The sequence below is a fragment of the Gymnodraco acuticeps genome, unplaced genomic scaffold (genome assembly GCF_902827175.1).
Source record: "Gymnodraco acuticeps unplaced genomic scaffold, fGymAcu1.1, whole genome shotgun sequence".
In the NCBI taxonomy this organism is placed as follows: Eukaryota; Metazoa; Chordata; class Actinopteri; order Perciformes; family Bathydraconidae; genus Gymnodraco; species Gymnodraco acuticeps.
This window is the reverse complement of record NW_022992250.1, coordinates 5,052,218-5,070,280: the sequence shown is the minus strand read 5'-3', so window position 1 is coordinate 5,070,280 and position 18,063 is coordinate 5,052,218. Positions and strand designations below refer to the sequence as shown.

Sequence of the window (18,063 nt, the reverse complement as noted above, 5' to 3'; positions counted from 1 at the left end):
GGAGAGAGTGAGCGTGCTACCCCGTAGTAGAAAGCCCATATATGGAAACCCCCCCCTGTGAGCTGCTATGTTTAGGCCGGCGACACTCCATACAATATCCGCTCGCTTTGTTCCACAGATTTAAAAAAAAAAGGAGGGAAAACCAAACTATTTCTTTCATGGCCTTTTGCCCTCAGTGACCTGGGAGAGCATGAGGGTCAGTGGGGTTGATACAACTATGTCATTTTTTAGATAATTCGTGTCACACACTGACTGCAACATCCTCATCCTGGCCTGTGTATGATGGAATTCGGTGACATCATGCATGTAAATGAGGGGTCCCCAAAATGCATTTCATTTACCATGCAGGCTGATGCAACAGCAACACTATGTGGCATCATTAAATAATAATGTCAAGACTTTCTCTTTTTTGCTTTTACACATGCTGAAAAAAAATTGGTAAAACATAACTTACAGCTGGGTTTTAAAGTATTATGACCTTATTTAGTGTGGAGTTACACATGTTACAGTTGCATAATAAACTTAATAGGTGTTTTTACTTTTAAAAACTCATAACATACATATTTAGCCTTTTTCTTCTCCTTCAGAAACTTTAAGGTTGTCAGAAATAATTTTGTTCCCCACTGTCTGACTATAACATTCTGTATATGCATGTTGACGCTAAACGTTGTTAAAAAATGTATGGCTGCCATCACTCATATAGGAACTAGGTTCATATTAAATTCTATTTCTTTTTTACAATATGTCTTAATTAGTCACTTTTGTTCACATTTTATATTTGTACTGTGGGATATGATCTATAGAGCAAAAGTTTGTTCACCAAGGTCACATAAACTGAGTTTAAATCTTTTTGAAATATGTGTTTGTCAGAGACATTTTTACCTCTTCTACAAAACATAGTATATGTGAATTAAGACATAAATCATAATATGGTGCTCTCGTACTGCATATCCCTTAATACATTTCCAATACATCAAATCACCACAAAGCAACTGACACACAATAAAATGGGCCTTTGGGGCAACTGTTTATCTCAGACCCCTAGTCAGATGCCCTCTCTGTCCGGATTTAGTGCAGCCATGCGACAGGAATACATCATTCCTACTGCCGCTCCGAGATTAATTTTAATTTACACCGCTGACTTCTTCTTGATTTAAAGTCACTGTAGTTACTCTTTCTAATAAAGTTTGTAGGCCTACTGACAAGTAAAAACTAAAAAGAGAAATGTGGGGCCACTGCACAAGAAGAAGGTTCAGATTTATTTTTCTGTTCCTGGGAAAGGGTGCATTGTTTTTCATGCATTGAACAAGAAAGAAAAAAGGATTTGTTAATTTTATTTTCTCCCTCTCCTCCCATCACTTTTTGTCTGATGGTGCGTTAGTAGCCTCGCCTCACCTTTTGTACTTGCCAAGTCACACTGCTTTGGGTTGCTCTTTCAATTTACTTCCACTTTATCAACCTAACCTCTGCAAACACAAGCGTCATGGCTGCACACTGGGCTCCAGTGTTAAAACTGCGCTAAAAAAACACGTCCTAATCTTCGCCTTGGCCTACTCTGCCCATCCTGTCTGCCACGGTCATTACTCTGGACAAGGCCAGCACATCAAAGCTCACCAGTTTGTAGGTCACAGTTCTCCCTGATGAGAAAGTTCAGGAGCAGTGTGTGTATCCCAGGAAACATTTCTAATTCATTTATTCATTCTACTTTAATCTACTCATTCACACAGACTACATGTTTATGTCATCCCAAAAGGTGGTTTCTCACTTTTTATTTCCTGAATCTAGAGGGTCGTATGCTGTACAAATTGTAAAGATTTATGTTTTAGATTTTAAGGATGAATAAATAAGGCTGACTCACACCTCACACTGTTTTTAGTAGTTTAGTGTAGTGCAGGCACTACATGAACTGTATACACTTTTGTATTGTTATTTTTTATTACTGTCATATCTTGGATCACCTGCTGGTCGAGGTCTACACACAATATCAGTATTCAGGGACTCCTTTAATCCACCTGTGGTCACAATATTTCTCCGACTCTTATTTCCGGAAGGCGAACAACAAGAAATTAGAGGACTTTAAGATTCATGTTTAGTGAAACAAAAGACCTATTGTTGTCACTGAAGAGCTAGTTTATATTCCTTGTATTTACAGCACTGGGACTGTGCTCAGGTTAAATCTGTTTGTTTATAATATAACATGTTTATACTGTAATGCATTCATCTGGTTTAAAAGAGTGATTATTAATGACGTCTTAAAATGTTATAAAATGCAGTGACTAATTGAACACATTGGTGCTTTTAATAAATGGAAACAGCACAAAAGAAGCCCCCTATCGTCAATGCAGAAATAAAATGTTAAAAATATTTAGGTTTTCTTATGGACCTTCTAAAAATTATGAACCGGAAAAAGGTAGGATAGTCTGACTTTTTTAAAGAGAGGTTTTTTATTTGCTGTGATCTAAGAAATGCTGTCTATCACATTCCAAGAGAAAAAGTAATTATGATTACAGAGCTGAAGCGGCCGTCTTCACATTAATACTGATAACTATATTAATATTGAACCTAGTAACATAGTGCTTTACAATATAAAAAAAAGATGTAGAACATTTTTAAAAATGGACAGTCACAAACCCAAATATTCAATTAAATATGACAAAAAAAGTATTAAATGCAAAACCATTATTTTTCTTCTCAAATTATTTCTTAATAACTACATAAAGTAAGTGCTTTGATTTGGGTTTAATGTGTTCATTAACGTGTTTTATCATATGCAGACAAACAGATCTGACACTGTATTAAGGTTTTATTAATGTGAGCTTTGTTGCAGCACATTACAAGTTTCATTGGGGTTTAAAATGTTTTTTCAATTTTACACTTATATTATCAGGTTGTGGAGAGGGTCTGTGGAGGGTTGGTTAACTAATAGTGCTGGGAACGGCCTTGTGTTTGTACAAAGTGAAACATAACCCTATCTCACCGCACCATTTATTTTCATAAAGTCCATTACCTCCAAGTCCACCATTAAGAGCTGAGGTTTGGCTGTTTAAAACAATATTTAAAATGTAGTAAAATCTGTATGTACAAGTTGTAAGAATCATGTAAAACCCCAAAAAGTCTGTTTCCAACCTCTTTATGATTTTTTAAATCATTTAATCCAATTAGGTTATCTGCCATTCATTCAGCTCCCATGACCCCCTCTTAATGCTTCTTAGTGTGACGCACATATCACAAATTGGAAGTTGAGTTTTGTTGATTATATTTCTCTTTAAACTGAAAAGACACATGTAGACATGAACCAGCAGGCAGCAGGAAATTTAATCGGTGGACAGAATTAACAAGGGAGTTCCTCGTAACCCATAGTGAAACTGTAATGATAACATGTATTAATACACCTCACAATAACATTGATAGAAAGAATAAACCAGCTGAAAATAAGCACAGAATAAGCCATATTTGAGATCAATAAACCAGATGCTGATTACGCCTTTAAACATGAATTATTGTTCATATAATGAACCTCTTGTCACAGTGCTTAGATATGGTTATTTACCTAACTTAACATTCCAAATAGCTGATTTGACAACACACAGCCGAAGTGTAGGCATGATGATGTAACTAAGACAGCGGAGTTAAAACAATAAATCATGAAACAATCCTGTCTAAAAGCATTTTCCGAACATTTGTATTGACTGGAATGAAACATAAATGTCTTTCGTGATGCTACATGTGGCTGGACTTTGGGAAGTTATCATCAAAATCACATCACCGCTAGCAAAAGAAGACATTAATCAAAGCAGGAAATTACCCTAATTTTAAACTTGATCAAATAAATGTAAAAGACACTCAGAGAACATAATAATCAATTGTAAAAAAAAGAAGAATCTAGCTATGACAAAAGGACATATGGAACATGTTTTCTTTTTCACTGGTACTGAATCAAAACATAATGTACATACTGTATGTGGAATGGCTTAATAAAGACACAACATCAAATGATTTATACATTGGTTGTCTTAGTTTTGTCCTGGAGCGATATTTGTGTTTTTCCTACACCGTTGATACTTATCAGTTCTGACATTTCCACCAGCTTTATAATGACGTGCTGTCGTAATTAATGTACATGGGGCAGGTGCAGCAGTCTGTATTGTCTTTGCAGTAAGAGAGAGAAAGAGACAGACGTGAGAAATAATACAGAGACATGTTCAAGCTTTAAATGGATTTGGTCAATGCTTGACTAATGCAATGGCACGATATTATAATACTATTCACAGGAAATATCACATGTCTGTAGAAACTGAAATTATAAGAGGAATGAATATCTGAATCGACAGGCTGAACATCGTGGTCGGAGGCATGTAAAAAGATTTGTCAGTGAAGTTGAGACACATATTTTTGCAAGGAAAGCGTGCAAGTTTGCCATGCAGCCAATGATAACGGGTTGATAATGACAATGTATCAGAATTAGTTAGAGAAATGTTTCAAAAGGTACATTTTCTAGTGATGTACAGAACCTTTTCCTAGTAACTTGACATAACTCAAACGCCTGATACTGGTGGACTGAGAAACCTCTGTAAGCCTGTTTCTTATAATCATCTGATTAACTCCCGCAAACTAATTTCCAATTAAAAATGTTCAGATTTCACAATATTTGTTCTCCACATGGCAGATAATGGGTGATGCCAAACGGGCTGACAGAGTGTTCCTCCCTTTGCAACACATCATGATCACGCTATAATTTCTTTGGGAAATGACTGGTTGAACATGGGTGGTACATTTACAAGTCAAAGTGACAGATTGTAGTCAGACATCTGTGGTTGTTTATATATGATATGGCTGGGCTATATGAAGATAGTCAATTACCTTGATATTTTGGATCAAATATCTCAATATTGCAACAATATTGTTGGGAGGACTTTTGGTTAATTACATGAGTATTTTGATAAATAATCATGAGTTATATGGATATGACTAACTAGAACAGTCTGGTTAGTTCAAATGTCATCAATGTACTGTAATGCAGCTTTAAAAACAGGAAGATACAATGTATGCCATATTCTGATATCCAAAATGTAAGTGATATAAAGTCTCAACGATAATGTTATGATATCGATATATAGCCCAGCCCTTATATGGCATTAGCATTAGTCTACTTAAGTATTTGTGAACTATCGCCTTTGGTCTTTAGAGTGCCCATGCAGCCACCTTTCAGAAAGCTCTTGGAGACCGGATCAAATAAAGCAGACTTACTTTATTCATACCTAGAAGAACAAAAAACAAAGAACAAAACAGAATCAGAACACTCATTTACAGTCTGCATTTATCCATATGGTAAACATCTATGGCGATTTTAGACATTATTTCATGACTCGCATTAGTATACAACACTCATAAGGGAAAGACTGAATGCATCAAACTTATATACTATATTATAATAATAGTGAGTAGTGCTTTTCTTTTTGTACACTTATGAAACAAATGCACAAGGGAGATATTGAGTGAGAGAGACAGAGAGGCAGAAAGTCAGAAAGAGATTAAAAGAGGAAAGAGAGGGAAGTGTAAGGTGAGTCCGATCTACACCCCAAAGGTTAAACCCCCCCCCTCCACCCTTAGTAACCCTGGTGACGTACTTTTCCAGGAATGTAGTTGCGGTCAATGCTTTCATCTTGCAGAAACATGTGCAGACAGCGCTCATTCTGGGCCAAGGGGTGACCTGCAATTCTACAGAAACAAACACAAAGATGGGCAGTAGATACAAATTAAAATTAACTTGTTTTAATAGTTTTTCATTGAGGCTTATAAAACGAAATTGTTTTTTGACTAGATTAGTTATTTAACGCACAGACAGAGATTAGGTTAAGCCTTGTGTGGGGCCATACATTTATGGCAATGACTGACTCGACTGAATATGTGGTTTTCAGTTGAGAAAAACAACACTTTTGTGGCAACAAGAAAAACTGCAGCTTTGACACAAGCTTTACAATATTTAATAAAACATTTACTGTTCCTTTATCACCAAATAAAAATCCCAAACTTTGGAACTTAAGGCGAGACACCCCAGGTGAATAGGGTAATTTTTTTAACTTAACGGTATCAGCTAGAAATTTCTCCAGTTAATTACTTACAATAAGGCAATTGTCTTTTGTATTACAAGTTTTCTGAAATAGCATGTTTAAATATGCAAATTAGCCATTATCTCATTAAATATGCACATATTTTAACACATTTCAGGAATCAAAATCTGAACTTTGGATAAAGCCAGATTCAAAATTCTTGTTTCATTTTGTAGTCATATTAGTATCTAAGGCTTTTACAGAAGGGATATTGGATATCTCTTTTTATCACTCCATAAATCAGAAAATACTGTCAACAGCCCTAAAATATCCATTTTCGCCATGTTTTTAGGTATACAATGTTGTATAATTCAGGCTATGAATTATATATGAACAAACCCTTCTGTAAAAGCCTTCATAATATTGATAGGAATATAACTGGAAGGTTTGGTGTATGTACGTGCTACTGAAGTTGAAATTTCGAACTTAGAGTAGGAGAAAAAACTCATTTTGAGAAAACGACCTTTAAAGATTGCAGTGAGGCGCTAGCTAAACCCTCCTGTTCTTTGAATGACAGCTTGCGCATCGACGCACTCCGTGAAGGTATTTCATGTTCAGGGTCATTTTTTTTTTTATAACCTTGCTTCGTGCAAGTGACAATTGTTGTCGTCTTCTCTGTGAACGTTTTTTTCGCCGTTCTTTTGGCATTTTGAGATTTCAATTTCTAGCTGAAAGCTAACCAGGAAGTGTTTTAGCACACCACGTGACGCATCTGAACGAATCACGTTGTCAGAAATTGACACCAGCCAATGAGATTTCGTTTCTTGGTTTAAGACCCCTTTGTGCTTTCACGATTGGTTGCTGATACAAAGGAAATGACCATATTTGGATCCGATGAGATTGTGCAGGAGAGACGGAGCTTTCCAGCGATACCTCTGTTGACATGGTGCACACAGCGGTCGCGGTACTTTATGTTACGTTAGAATGCTAACTTTTGGTGAATTTAGGAGAAATCTACAGACGCAAATAGACATACTATAGTAAAATAAACACTTAAATGTGTATTTTGTACGTTTTCCTTCCAAAAGCCTGAAAGAAAACATGTTATGGAATCAAAATAGCACAAAATCTCAAAATTGACCAGTACTTGAAAAACGATGTTTTTGCCTGCCGTGTCTCGCCTTAACAGATAGTTTTTACTATTCAAACACACAAAAATATGTATTAAAATGTATGGCCGAACCTGTTGATGAACTGCTCCAGGCCCGATCGCCGCTCCTCAATGAAGACCTCGTCAAAAAGGCCCTCATCTGCGCGGAATGGCAACTGTCTCTTCAGGGCTTTGCCCGGAAGAGATGGTACTACAATCTGAAGGAGAACAAATAACAGGAAAGATCACATTCATGGAATCCAAAGTTCACACTCATGTGCTGAACAGTCAAAACTCAATACATTGGCATCAATACATTTGAGCTCCAGCAAGGCAATACACGTATTTTGATTAGCAGTGCAAAGGCATAAACTAATTCAACACATTTAATTAGGAGAACATCACAAAACCTACCTTGTCATTAAAACAAAAGACGAAACCTACCAGGGCTCAACGCTAACTTTTTTAAGTGGTTGCCAGGCTGGCAACCAGGCATCAGCTTTTGGTTGCCAAAACTGAAAATATGGTTGCCATTTTTAGTCACCTTATTTTAAATAATTAAGATACTACAGTTATACATCAACTTAATAATGAACATGTGACACAAAAGAATGTTCAAATGCTTTACAATAAGTAATTAACACAATTATTTGAAACTTAAGTGGTAGTAAACTTGTCCACCCTCAATTGCTGGTATACAAAATACCAGTAGTGCAGCTGTTGTCATGTTCTTCACAGATCCCTCACAAATGAATTGAGCAAGTCACTAGTTTCTTGGTCATCCGTTGTCTCCCTTTCAAATTTGGGTTTTCTTGACCTTTTCTTCAGCATTGAAGTCTTGGATTGACCAGACTAATACTTTTCTAATGTTAAATACATTAAAACCATTCATAGTTAAGAATTAGATATTAATTATTAATGCTGTAAATTATCTTTTATATGTCTAACTATATTTAACATGTGTTACCTTTTATAGAAGTGATTATATTTGTATGCCAATATTTTCCTCTGGTAAAGTTTCGTTTTGCACTTTTATTTTGGTAGTAATAAGATCGGGACTCTTATTTTGAAGGAACTTTTACCGGAAGTGAATGCACAACGACACTTTACACATTTCCTCTTTGCTTTTCGTTCGGGTTCACCTTGCGCTTTATCAGTTGAATCACTTTGAACATTCGTTTGAGAAGTTGACGGGTTGGCCGAAGTTTTTACCCCACAGTCAAACAACTTAATTTGCTTCGCCATTTTTTGTAAAACAAACACACGGCGCACCGCGCACGCGAGTAAACGTGCATCGCTTTCTGGCTCCATAATCACACCAATGCACGTGCAATTTAAGTATCAGACTGGTCACAACAATAATTAAATATCACTCTTATAACAAATTATTAACATTCATCTTGGGGTGCACATTTTTCTGTTTGCTGTTCTTATTTCTTTATGTTAAAAACTGGTTGACATTGATGGCAACCAAAGGCCAAGAAGTGGTTGACATTTTTTCCGAATGGTTGCCAATGGCAACCTGGCAACCGTTACTGTCGAGCCCTGCCTACAGTGTTATCCTACTTTTTACTTTAATCTATGAAGTAATTACATTTTCCAAGCTGTAACACCAACAGTACCACTTATCAGATCATTTTAACTATTAGTCTGCTGAAATGATTAGTCTGAAACACAACATGATATAATTACTCACTTACCTTACTGTCTCTTTCCAGCTCGTTCTTTAACCACTCAAAGTCACTGTATCTTCTTCTAACAGTGGAATCCTTCAGTTTGAAAATGGGGAGGTTTGTCTACACAGAGAAAAATAAATGAACAGCTCTAAATTAATTTTAAAAAATCATTTTTTCAAAAACATGATCTTACTGAATGCTGAATTCATTGTGGAGATGCCTTAAGGGGACACAAAAAAATCACTTGATATAACCCTATTTTGACTAAACTAATGGTATGAAAGTCAACACTTAGACTAGTATGCAGAGGCGTTTATGTTCTACCTCTACAGTAGCATCTACTGTTGTGTCGTTTATACTGATTTTTTCCATTACACTGTAGTATAATGAGAGCTCTGACTATTTATTATACTGTAATACAAATTGTATTTTACCGAATGCATGTCATTTTCATAACTTTCCCAGATCCCAGTGTGTGGTCTTCAAACAACAGTCCAAGACCCAAAGATGTTCAGCTGTTAATCATTATATAAAGAAAGAGAAAAAGAGCCACTAATCTATTTCATGTTAGATTGTATTCTAAATTGTATTTGCCCTGAAATGATTAGAATTCTAAATGCAAAGTATTGTGTTAATTTTATTTACAATAATATTAGAAAGCCTGCCAAGCAAACCCGTTTCCCAGAACGCTCACAAGTTTGGAGTTAGGTATAAAGGCAAATGTTGCATACAATAACCACCAATCTCTCCATGTTCCAGTGAGTAAAGATTAGGTGGCTTTTTTAGCATGACTCTCCTATGATTGATTCACTTCCTGTAGACAGGGAGTAAGTAACTAAACAATGCTTTCCAGTTAAACGAACAGATCTGGTTAGTTTGCGTTTTTCTATGCAGCGTTTTGAAACAGCACTATTTGGATGAGCAATTTAACAAAAACACATTAAACTAAGGAAACATCAGACTGCGTATTATGCCTGCATTAACCTACGAATCTTGTGATGAGAACATTCAAGTGGTGAAGAAAGTCACGTGTTTACATTATGATCTGCAAACTCTCCCAGGAGAAAACCCGCAAAATAAGGATTTGTAGTTAAGCCAGACCTAATAATAATAATAATAATAATGCATTTTATTTATATAGCGCTTTTCACAACTCAAAGACGCTTTAGTATGTTACAATTACGCAATTGTAATGTTGTCACCTGCTTCCTTAAAAAAAATGTTTTTTCTAAACGTATTTAAGTGTCAGCTATTATCTTTTACAAAGGCGCTCAACATTCCCATCTACTAGTAAAGGTTAAACTTCCCAATAGTATATAAAATCATTCAAATAAACCACCAAATGCAAAATTGAAGCGATAAACACATTAATGTATCAATAATTATAAAATAAAAATAATGTGTCGTATTATTACTCAAGGTGTTACTTAAGTCTTATTTAAGAGTTGTTTTCCCTTACATTTCCTATTATTAATCCAAATGTGCAAAGAAACAAAATATATGTAGTGGGGTGAAAGTACACGTTTGGCCTCTGAATTGTAGGGGGTAGAAGTATTAAGTGAATTCAAAAAGGCTCAGATAAAGTACCTACAAATTCTACTTCAGTACAGTACTCGCGTGAAGGTACTTTATGTATGTCTACCACAGCTTTTTGACAGTAGCATATGTAGCTGTTAGCTTCATGCTGTCTGCTGGGACTCACACTGTCGTAATAACCACATTGCGTTTCAGTACGTAACGTTTACTAGCCACACACAGTTGGTTAAAATACATAAACATATGACGTTACCAGTCAGTGTGCGGGCTTAAACATTGCTGCTTTAAATATGTACGCTGGAAGTCGTAGTTATGTTCAGGAAACTTCTAGATCCCAGCCCTGCTGACTACACAAAGTAGGCCACACAAAATCCCCGGTGCTTGAGTTTTACTGGAGCGCCATCTTGACCTACTCCAGGCTGCTACCGTCAACGTCACAGCCCGGTCCCTGCGGTTGACTCCAGCACAGCGGCTAAATACGCTAAGGCTAGCAACAACACAGTAATTACCAGTTAGCTTAGCAAATAAAAGCTAACGCTGCTAAAAGGGTGTTTTTTTTCTTCAGATTTTTTCAACACCTACCCGCATGCGAACTTCGTAATTTGTGTAACGGTTACGTCCAACTCCGACGACTTGTGGATCATAAACGTCTATTTCCAGAAAATTGCTGGGGGGGCCGTAAGCATCCGTCAGGTCCTGGGGCTTGGAATTCAACCGGCGAGTGTCGGCCACCGAAGGGTCTGTCATTTTGTCGGGTTGTAGTTTTTGGACGACAAACGGCGGATCAAACCAACTAAATGCTCAGCAAAATCTTAAATCTCCTATGAAGACATCAATTGATAACACGTTAGCTGATCGATTCAGCTAGGGAAGTAGCTGACTTGTGTCTCTGTCTTGTTGCGGGGGCCAGCCGCCCTGCGCCCTACCCTTGTTGAATCTGAAAAATGCGTTGACTCAGTTCCGATGAAGCGTTTGGGACACTGCACTCCCTCTAATGGACACAGAGATAACTGGACAGGCTCCGATTTCTCTAATCATTGCAGTTGGGAAATTAATGTCACAGTTCCTCAGACGTAAGGCATTTATATTTATTAATTATTAAATCAGGTTATGACAGAAAGGACTCAAATACAATCAGGTTACGTCAAACCACATTGAAAAAGTCCAATCAAAGAGCTATTAAGATTGGAAACATTTGAGGAATATAAGTATAACACACATGATAATACAAGACACATATTTTAAGGGGCTGTGAGGCCCCATTAGCTTGAAAAAGGGCATCCCCACCCTGATTTTGGGTATCATGTATGCACCAATCACCATGTGGAGTGGTGTAAAGTCAATGAGTAGATTTACTGTATTTGTACAATTATGAGGGACTAGTAGGCTACTTTACGTAAGCATTTCCTTTACTTGTTACTTTGTACTTCTACCCCACTACAATTCACAGGTAAAAAGTGTACTTCCACTCCATTACATGTATTTAATTATTTTAGTTACTTTGCAGATTTTGATTTGTGGAGTGACAATCAACACTCTTGTACTTAAGTACAATAATTGGTCCACGTATTCATTTTATTTTAAACCGACCTTTGCTCCAAATGTATTTTTATGGCTGTGTGTACCAAAAAGGGACATACATATCTAAATTAATTGAAGTTTGGATTACATGATGATTCAAGCAATTTAGGACTTATTATTACTCATATTTACGCAACACTATATGTACATACAAAAGGTAAATGTAAGAAAAATCTACACATATCAATACTAATCAAAGACATTTTGCTTAACTTGATTAAGGCGAACGATTAAAACTTAAGATATAATATCTGACAGAAGCAAAAATAAAGAAGCCAGTGATTACGCTTTTTTATCACAATGTAAGTGCCCTGATGACGATACTGATATACAATCTCATTCAGTAATTGTATTGGGGCCTTTCCTTCTGCTTCATTGAGGTTACATTCATCATACTTCGGGTCGTGACTAAACCTGTCTCTGCGGTCCTGCCTGGGTCTCGTCATGCTGCCTCCCTGAAGGCTCCCACAGGATTGTAGTTGACATCTTTGTAGATTCATCTTCTTATTAGAGACATGCATTTCCTAACATTTGGACTACCTATTGCACGTCTGTCCGTCCTGGGAGAGGGATCCCTCCTCTGTTGCTCTCCCTGAGGTTTCTCCCATTTTTTCCCTTTAAACTGTGGGGTTTTTCCGGAAGTTTTTCCTTGTACGATGTGAGGGTCTAAGGATAGAGGGTGTCGTTTTTTCTCATACTGATATTCTGAACAATCTGTGCTGTTGTATTAGCTGTAAAGTGTCTCTACTGTAGGCTATTTTTATTATATGTACAGCACATTGGCTTGACCAAAAATCGTTTATAAATGTGCTATATAAATAAAACTTGATTTGATTTGATTATGTCATTTTAAGCTGGGGTTTTGGATTGATGACATGATGAACTAATTTCTGTTAAATATTTGTTTAAGGAACAACTAATAGGTGTAAAGGACTTTTTTGTTTTTCAACTGACAGCCATGCTTAAATCAGTCGTTGTAAGGTATGAGAGGAAATGGAAGTTTAAATATCCTTTTTTATGATATGGGATAGGAACTTCAATCTGTTCTCCTGGGGCAGAATATACAGACCACTGATAGAGAAAGAGAAAACGTTGTAATACAGTAAACTTTGTCACTGAGTTACTTACTGCACTTACTGCAAAGTAATATTATCAATTAAGTGGTTCAGAGTTTTTAATTTTGATCAAATAAACTAAAAGAATGAGTGACTGAATTTGAAATATTTTTTTATATATGTAACTACTGCATCAGGTTTTTGGTATTCTTAAACATGTATACCTTTAATGGACCAGTTGATTATATGGGCTTCAAACTGATCTCTGTTCATCAGGGAAATCATGATTTCCATTTTGTGTCAGTAAAATACAATCAGAATTATAACGTTTTAAGAAACACAACCCTGACTGACATGCCACCTAAACAGAATCCTGCTTCTCCTCCTCAGGTGAGACTGTGGAGGTGGAAGAGGAACAGGAAGTAGGCAGGTCAGATTCGTTCACAGGGATGGAGACGGAGCAGTCGGTTTGGTCGGTGGTGCCGGAGCAGGTGGAGCAGTCAGAGCTCTCGCTGTCAGACTCAGGGACATGACAGTACTCACGGACAGGACAGGGACGCTCATTGTCCTTAAAACTCTCTTTCAGGCCCTTGGGGAACTGAAACCAATCCTTTAAAAAAACAAAAAAAAACATGTATGACTTTATTTTGCTGTTATCTATGTCTTGTACATTTTCTTCAAAAAAGGCAGTATTTTGAGTTATTTCCAGCTGAATGAAAAAAATGTGGTTTCAGTACAAATCATTTTTTGGAAGCATAGAGTTTTTGATGCTACTAACCTCGACATTAGGAGGTAAGGATGGCTTGGGGACCACAGGGATCAAGATGATTCTGATTCTGTATGGAAGGGAGGCACATGTTTATCAGATGATCATATCAACTACAGCTAGTCTACATCACACATACATTGAAAGTACATTACATTACCAAATGTGAATTTCATTGCTATCGTCACTTTCATCTACTGTTGCTTTAAAGCTAAAAAAATATCATTTTTTTCAAGATCATCAAGTTATCCTCCCATGTTGCCTTTTATCTGAGATATAGAGTGAAAGGGGGCGACAGAGAGGAGGACATTGACTGTAATGTTTGGCCTAACAGGGGCCGCCAGATCTTGTTGTCAACCGGCCCTATCTTCACACGTTTTAGGTAACAGGGTGAGTTGTTGATATACAAATGCTCAGCCCAAGTATTCCTTCAAACAATTCAAATTTTAAATACTCACATTAGTTACCAGTTCGTGGAAATATTGTTGATGATAATATAACAATGAATGAAGGAGGAAATATGTACCCATTGCTGAAACTATATGTAAAACACTATAAATAAGACATGACCCACCTTTCATGGTGTAGCAACATCATGACCAGTAGGATGAGGATGAAAGCACCCAACCCATACAGCACTGGAGTCCACACAGACATCGAGCTGTTCATGTGAGGAGTGTCTGTGAGTTTGAGAAAGACAGGGGAAGATTGTTTCATTATACTGCACCTTTACTGTGTTGTTCACATGCAGAGCAACAGCTGCAGATAGTAGAAATCTCCTTTGACGTTTAATCACGTGTGATATGGTGAAAATTACACATGATTAGGAGTTTGCTCTGTCAGTTTACCCTGTACTGATTTGAAGGGAATAAGTCAGGTTTGTATTGCCCTATTGCCTACACTGGCCATCTTATATTGTAAATGTGATGATTTTAATGGCCTACAATATCTATTACTGGCCCCTCAACTATAGCTCTGGCTTTGAAAACGAATTTCCCAACCTAGGAAAAACATGTTAAAAAGAAGGGTCTACAATCACTACAAATGATTGTAAATACAACATGTCAGTATTCATGAAAAACATGTTTATTCCTGTCATGACCAGTATTCAGAATATTCTAAATGTTTATATTTGATAAGAAATAAATCAAATCAAAGACAAATCAGGTGAAAGTTTGGGCTTTTTTTTTTTTTTTACGAAAAGGTTCTGTGACAGTTTATGGTTACCAGTAGCAGTGGTAACCAGTACAGGCTACTGTAAGTGACTGGAAATAGGTCTAGACATTTGCAGTTTACCTGTGCTGTTGTTTTTGGAGCCCCAGAACACAGGCTCACTCCAGTCGCTCCAGAAAGAGTTTTGACTGCCTCCACAGTGGTTCTCCAATTTGCTCCGCACCTGCAGCTCATACAAGGCACTGGAGGGCAAGTTGATGCAGTAATTCTGAATCCCAGCCCTCACTGGATACGTCTGTGGACACAAAGATGGAGTTGATAAAGGAGACGGGTGGGAAAAAACTAAAACGATTATGGAACAAAGGATCTTTCTTTAAAAATGCCTACCATCCACGCCTTGCTGTTGATCCTGTAGCGAACTTGACTCTCCACACAATGAGAAATCTGGGTCCAGTTGAGCCACAGGTTCGAGTCCAATCCAAACTGGACTGTCACTTTGTAGGGAGGATTGAACTTGACTGGAGACAAAACAGACCATTCAAAGATACAGTACAATATGGCAATACGGTAATGGGGCAAACATGAATAAAATATTTCTTTTTTTTCTTTTTATTAGTTTATGTCAAAAATGCTAGCATTTTCTTTAAAGAAAAAAGATACATTGAAGTTACAGTTGTGCTTCATTTTCAAATAATACTGCCTAAATAGTATCTTCAGAGGATGAGCCCCAGTAAAAATGCTTACCTCTCTCTTTGAGTTCATGTTTCTTTTCATAACTGTCGTTTCCATGTACCAGTTTGGTGGTAAAGTCGGAGAACCTATCACCTATTTGTAAATAAGGCTGTTTGCATCCAGTGTTTATGCTGTTCTCTGAAAGATAGCTGGGGCACTCTCCGGGTGTTTTGTAGGGGAACCTGTAAATAAATCACTATTTATACATTATCACATAAAAATCAATGGATGGTGCTGATGTTTTTGTCTATAACTGTACATTCAGAAACCAGTGCCTGCACAGCAGATCATAAATAAATTACAATGTCAACTTTGTATTGTTTACGTTAGTCCAATATTTCACTCTTCTTTAGAGATTGATACAGTGAGACAAAAAAAAAAAGGTGTTTGAGAGTGTCAGGGTCACTGTCAGTAATTACGAACCAGCTATAGAAGGTGTAATTGACCTCTGGAGTCCGGTCCTTATTCCAGGAACAATGAATATATTCCAGATGCATCACTAAACACTCCACATCTGTCAGAGAAACAAGAAGGTTGAGATAAGTAGAACATAGATTAATGAAGATAATAAAGCAAAAACACAACAGCACACACACACACACGCACCCACGCACGCACACACACAGGAAATGGTGACAGAGCGTAATAGGGACTTTACAAAGAATGCGCTAAGGAAGGCTTTTACCGTTAACCTGTAACGGCTGTTTGATTAAGATTTGGTTAAAGGAGTTGATTATTTTAAATTATTATTAACATCTAACGGTAATCATATTTCAAGTCAGTTCTGCTGTCCTTGCCTTTTAATCTGGATTCTATTTTTAGAAAAAGTTATATCAAAAGACTAATATTTTTGTTTATATGTATTATTAACAAATACTTTATATATAAAAATGAATGAACAAGAAAAGTAGCTTCACTTCATGATAGTTGGAGGGAAACTTAGATTAGATCTGATAAAAGCCCTGATACTCCTTCAAATCTGGCTAAAACTGTTATAATGTGTTACACAATTCAACTTAAAATGTAAAATATTAATTTGAAATGTTCTTACCAGGTGGTTCTTTGGCAAACACATGTCCCGTCAGACAGAGAAACAGAAGCAGTCTCGTCGCCATCATGTCAAACAGAAACAGGATGCTCTCAGGATCTGCGCAGATCTACTTCTCAGTCTCGATATGTGGCAAATGTTATTTCTCCGTCTGCTGTTTCTGATCTCTCTGTGTGGGTTTTGGTTCCTGTCACATGTTAGGTTACATATCAAGATATGCCTGTAATTAGGCCTTCTGCTGTATGGCTGTATTTTAATATACCCCACCATTTTTAAAACATGCTTTAACTCATAGAGTGAAACATACTGTAGGTTATCCTAAGATAATTTTTTTTTTTTTTTAAACAACACTTTTTGAGTCACAGGGTTTTTTCTCTGCTGTCATAATGCACATGCACATTTTTAAGCCATGAAACATCCATACTTTTTGGCAAAAATTAAGACACAGAAAAGCACACAGAAAAGCCAAATCCATGTCCTTCATTTGTGATGTTTGTGGTTGTCATGTGTCGGGTTTGAGTTTCTGATGAAATGTCGCTGTGGTTATCTTTTTAAGTATCTGAACAAGTGTGTCACATGTATGTTGTTTGTGAAAGAATCAAATCAAATCAAAAATGTTTAACATGTTTTATTTATTCAAGTCAAACAGGTAACATTCACAATTTATCTGGGTATTACCATGACTGACATTTAAAGAAGAATTAGAGCTTAAACATACTTTGCGCATGACAGGGTCATGTGTCATCAGATATGCGTCATTTTCGGTGAGTGCTATCCAAAAATGTAGAGTTCTGTGGTTTGGTTTCCTGTTAGAGGAAACTGTTTCAGAAATGTTTTTAAGACAGTATACCTACATCTGAGTGTGTGCACAACAAGCAGACACATTGTTACATCTTATTTATCTAGAACAAATACATATTTACCTATATCTTAATAACCTGTATTACATGCTATGCAATTCTGGGACTAATTATTTAAGAGGAAGGCTATCATCAGCTTATTAAAATTAACAGATAATTGTGAATTAGTTCATCCTGACAAAATGCATGAAACGCGCTTGTATATTTGGAGTGACAACATCTTGAATAGCAAACAAATTATGCGGAAATCTTACACAAAGTAATAACTGCATTGTGAATTATAGTTTGTGATATTCACCCAACTACAAGTAGCGCAATTATAATTATTATTTAATGTATGCAATCAAGAACACGAAATCCCAACATCTGTGACCAACTTTTAACTAGACTTGATATGTGACGTTTTAGCAACAATCAGCTAATCTCAACTCATTTC

General features: G+C 36.6%; 2 protein-coding genes across 2 annotated transcripts; both read right to left on the bottom strand.

Annotated features, from left to right (window-relative positions):
* Positions 1–3,287: 3,287 nt before the first annotated feature.
* Positions 3,288–11,379, bottom strand: snx12 (sorting nexin 12). The gene is made up of 6 exons (XM_034206639.1): positions 10,995–11,379; positions 8,901–8,996; positions 7,294–7,418; positions 5,628–5,718; positions 5,248–5,258; positions 3,288–4,148 (listed from the first exon to the last, which is right to left on the bottom strand). The coding sequence occupies exons 1-5, from the start codon at positions 11,157–11,159 to the stop codon at positions 5,253–5,255; spliced, it is 483 nt and encodes a 160-aa protein (XP_034062530.1). The 5' UTR covers positions 11,160–11,379; the 3' UTR covers positions 3,288–4,148; positions 5,248–5,252.
* A 107-nt stretch (positions 11,380–11,486) lies between these two features.
* LOC117540123 (cytokine receptor common subunit gamma-like) lies at positions 11,487–16,910 on the bottom strand. Its single transcript, XM_034206638.1, has 8 exons — positions 16,771–16,910; positions 16,143–16,233; positions 15,732–15,901; positions 15,375–15,505; positions 15,111–15,282; positions 14,389–14,494; positions 13,827–13,884; positions 11,487–13,658 (listed from the first exon to the last, which is right to left on the bottom strand). Exons 1-8 carry the CDS (start codon positions 16,835–16,837, stop codon positions 13,410–13,412), a joined length of 1,044 nt encoding a protein of 347 aa, XP_034062529.1. The 5' UTR covers positions 16,838–16,910; the 3' UTR covers positions 11,487–13,409.
* Between the last annotated feature and the right edge of the window lie 1,153 nt (positions 16,911–18,063).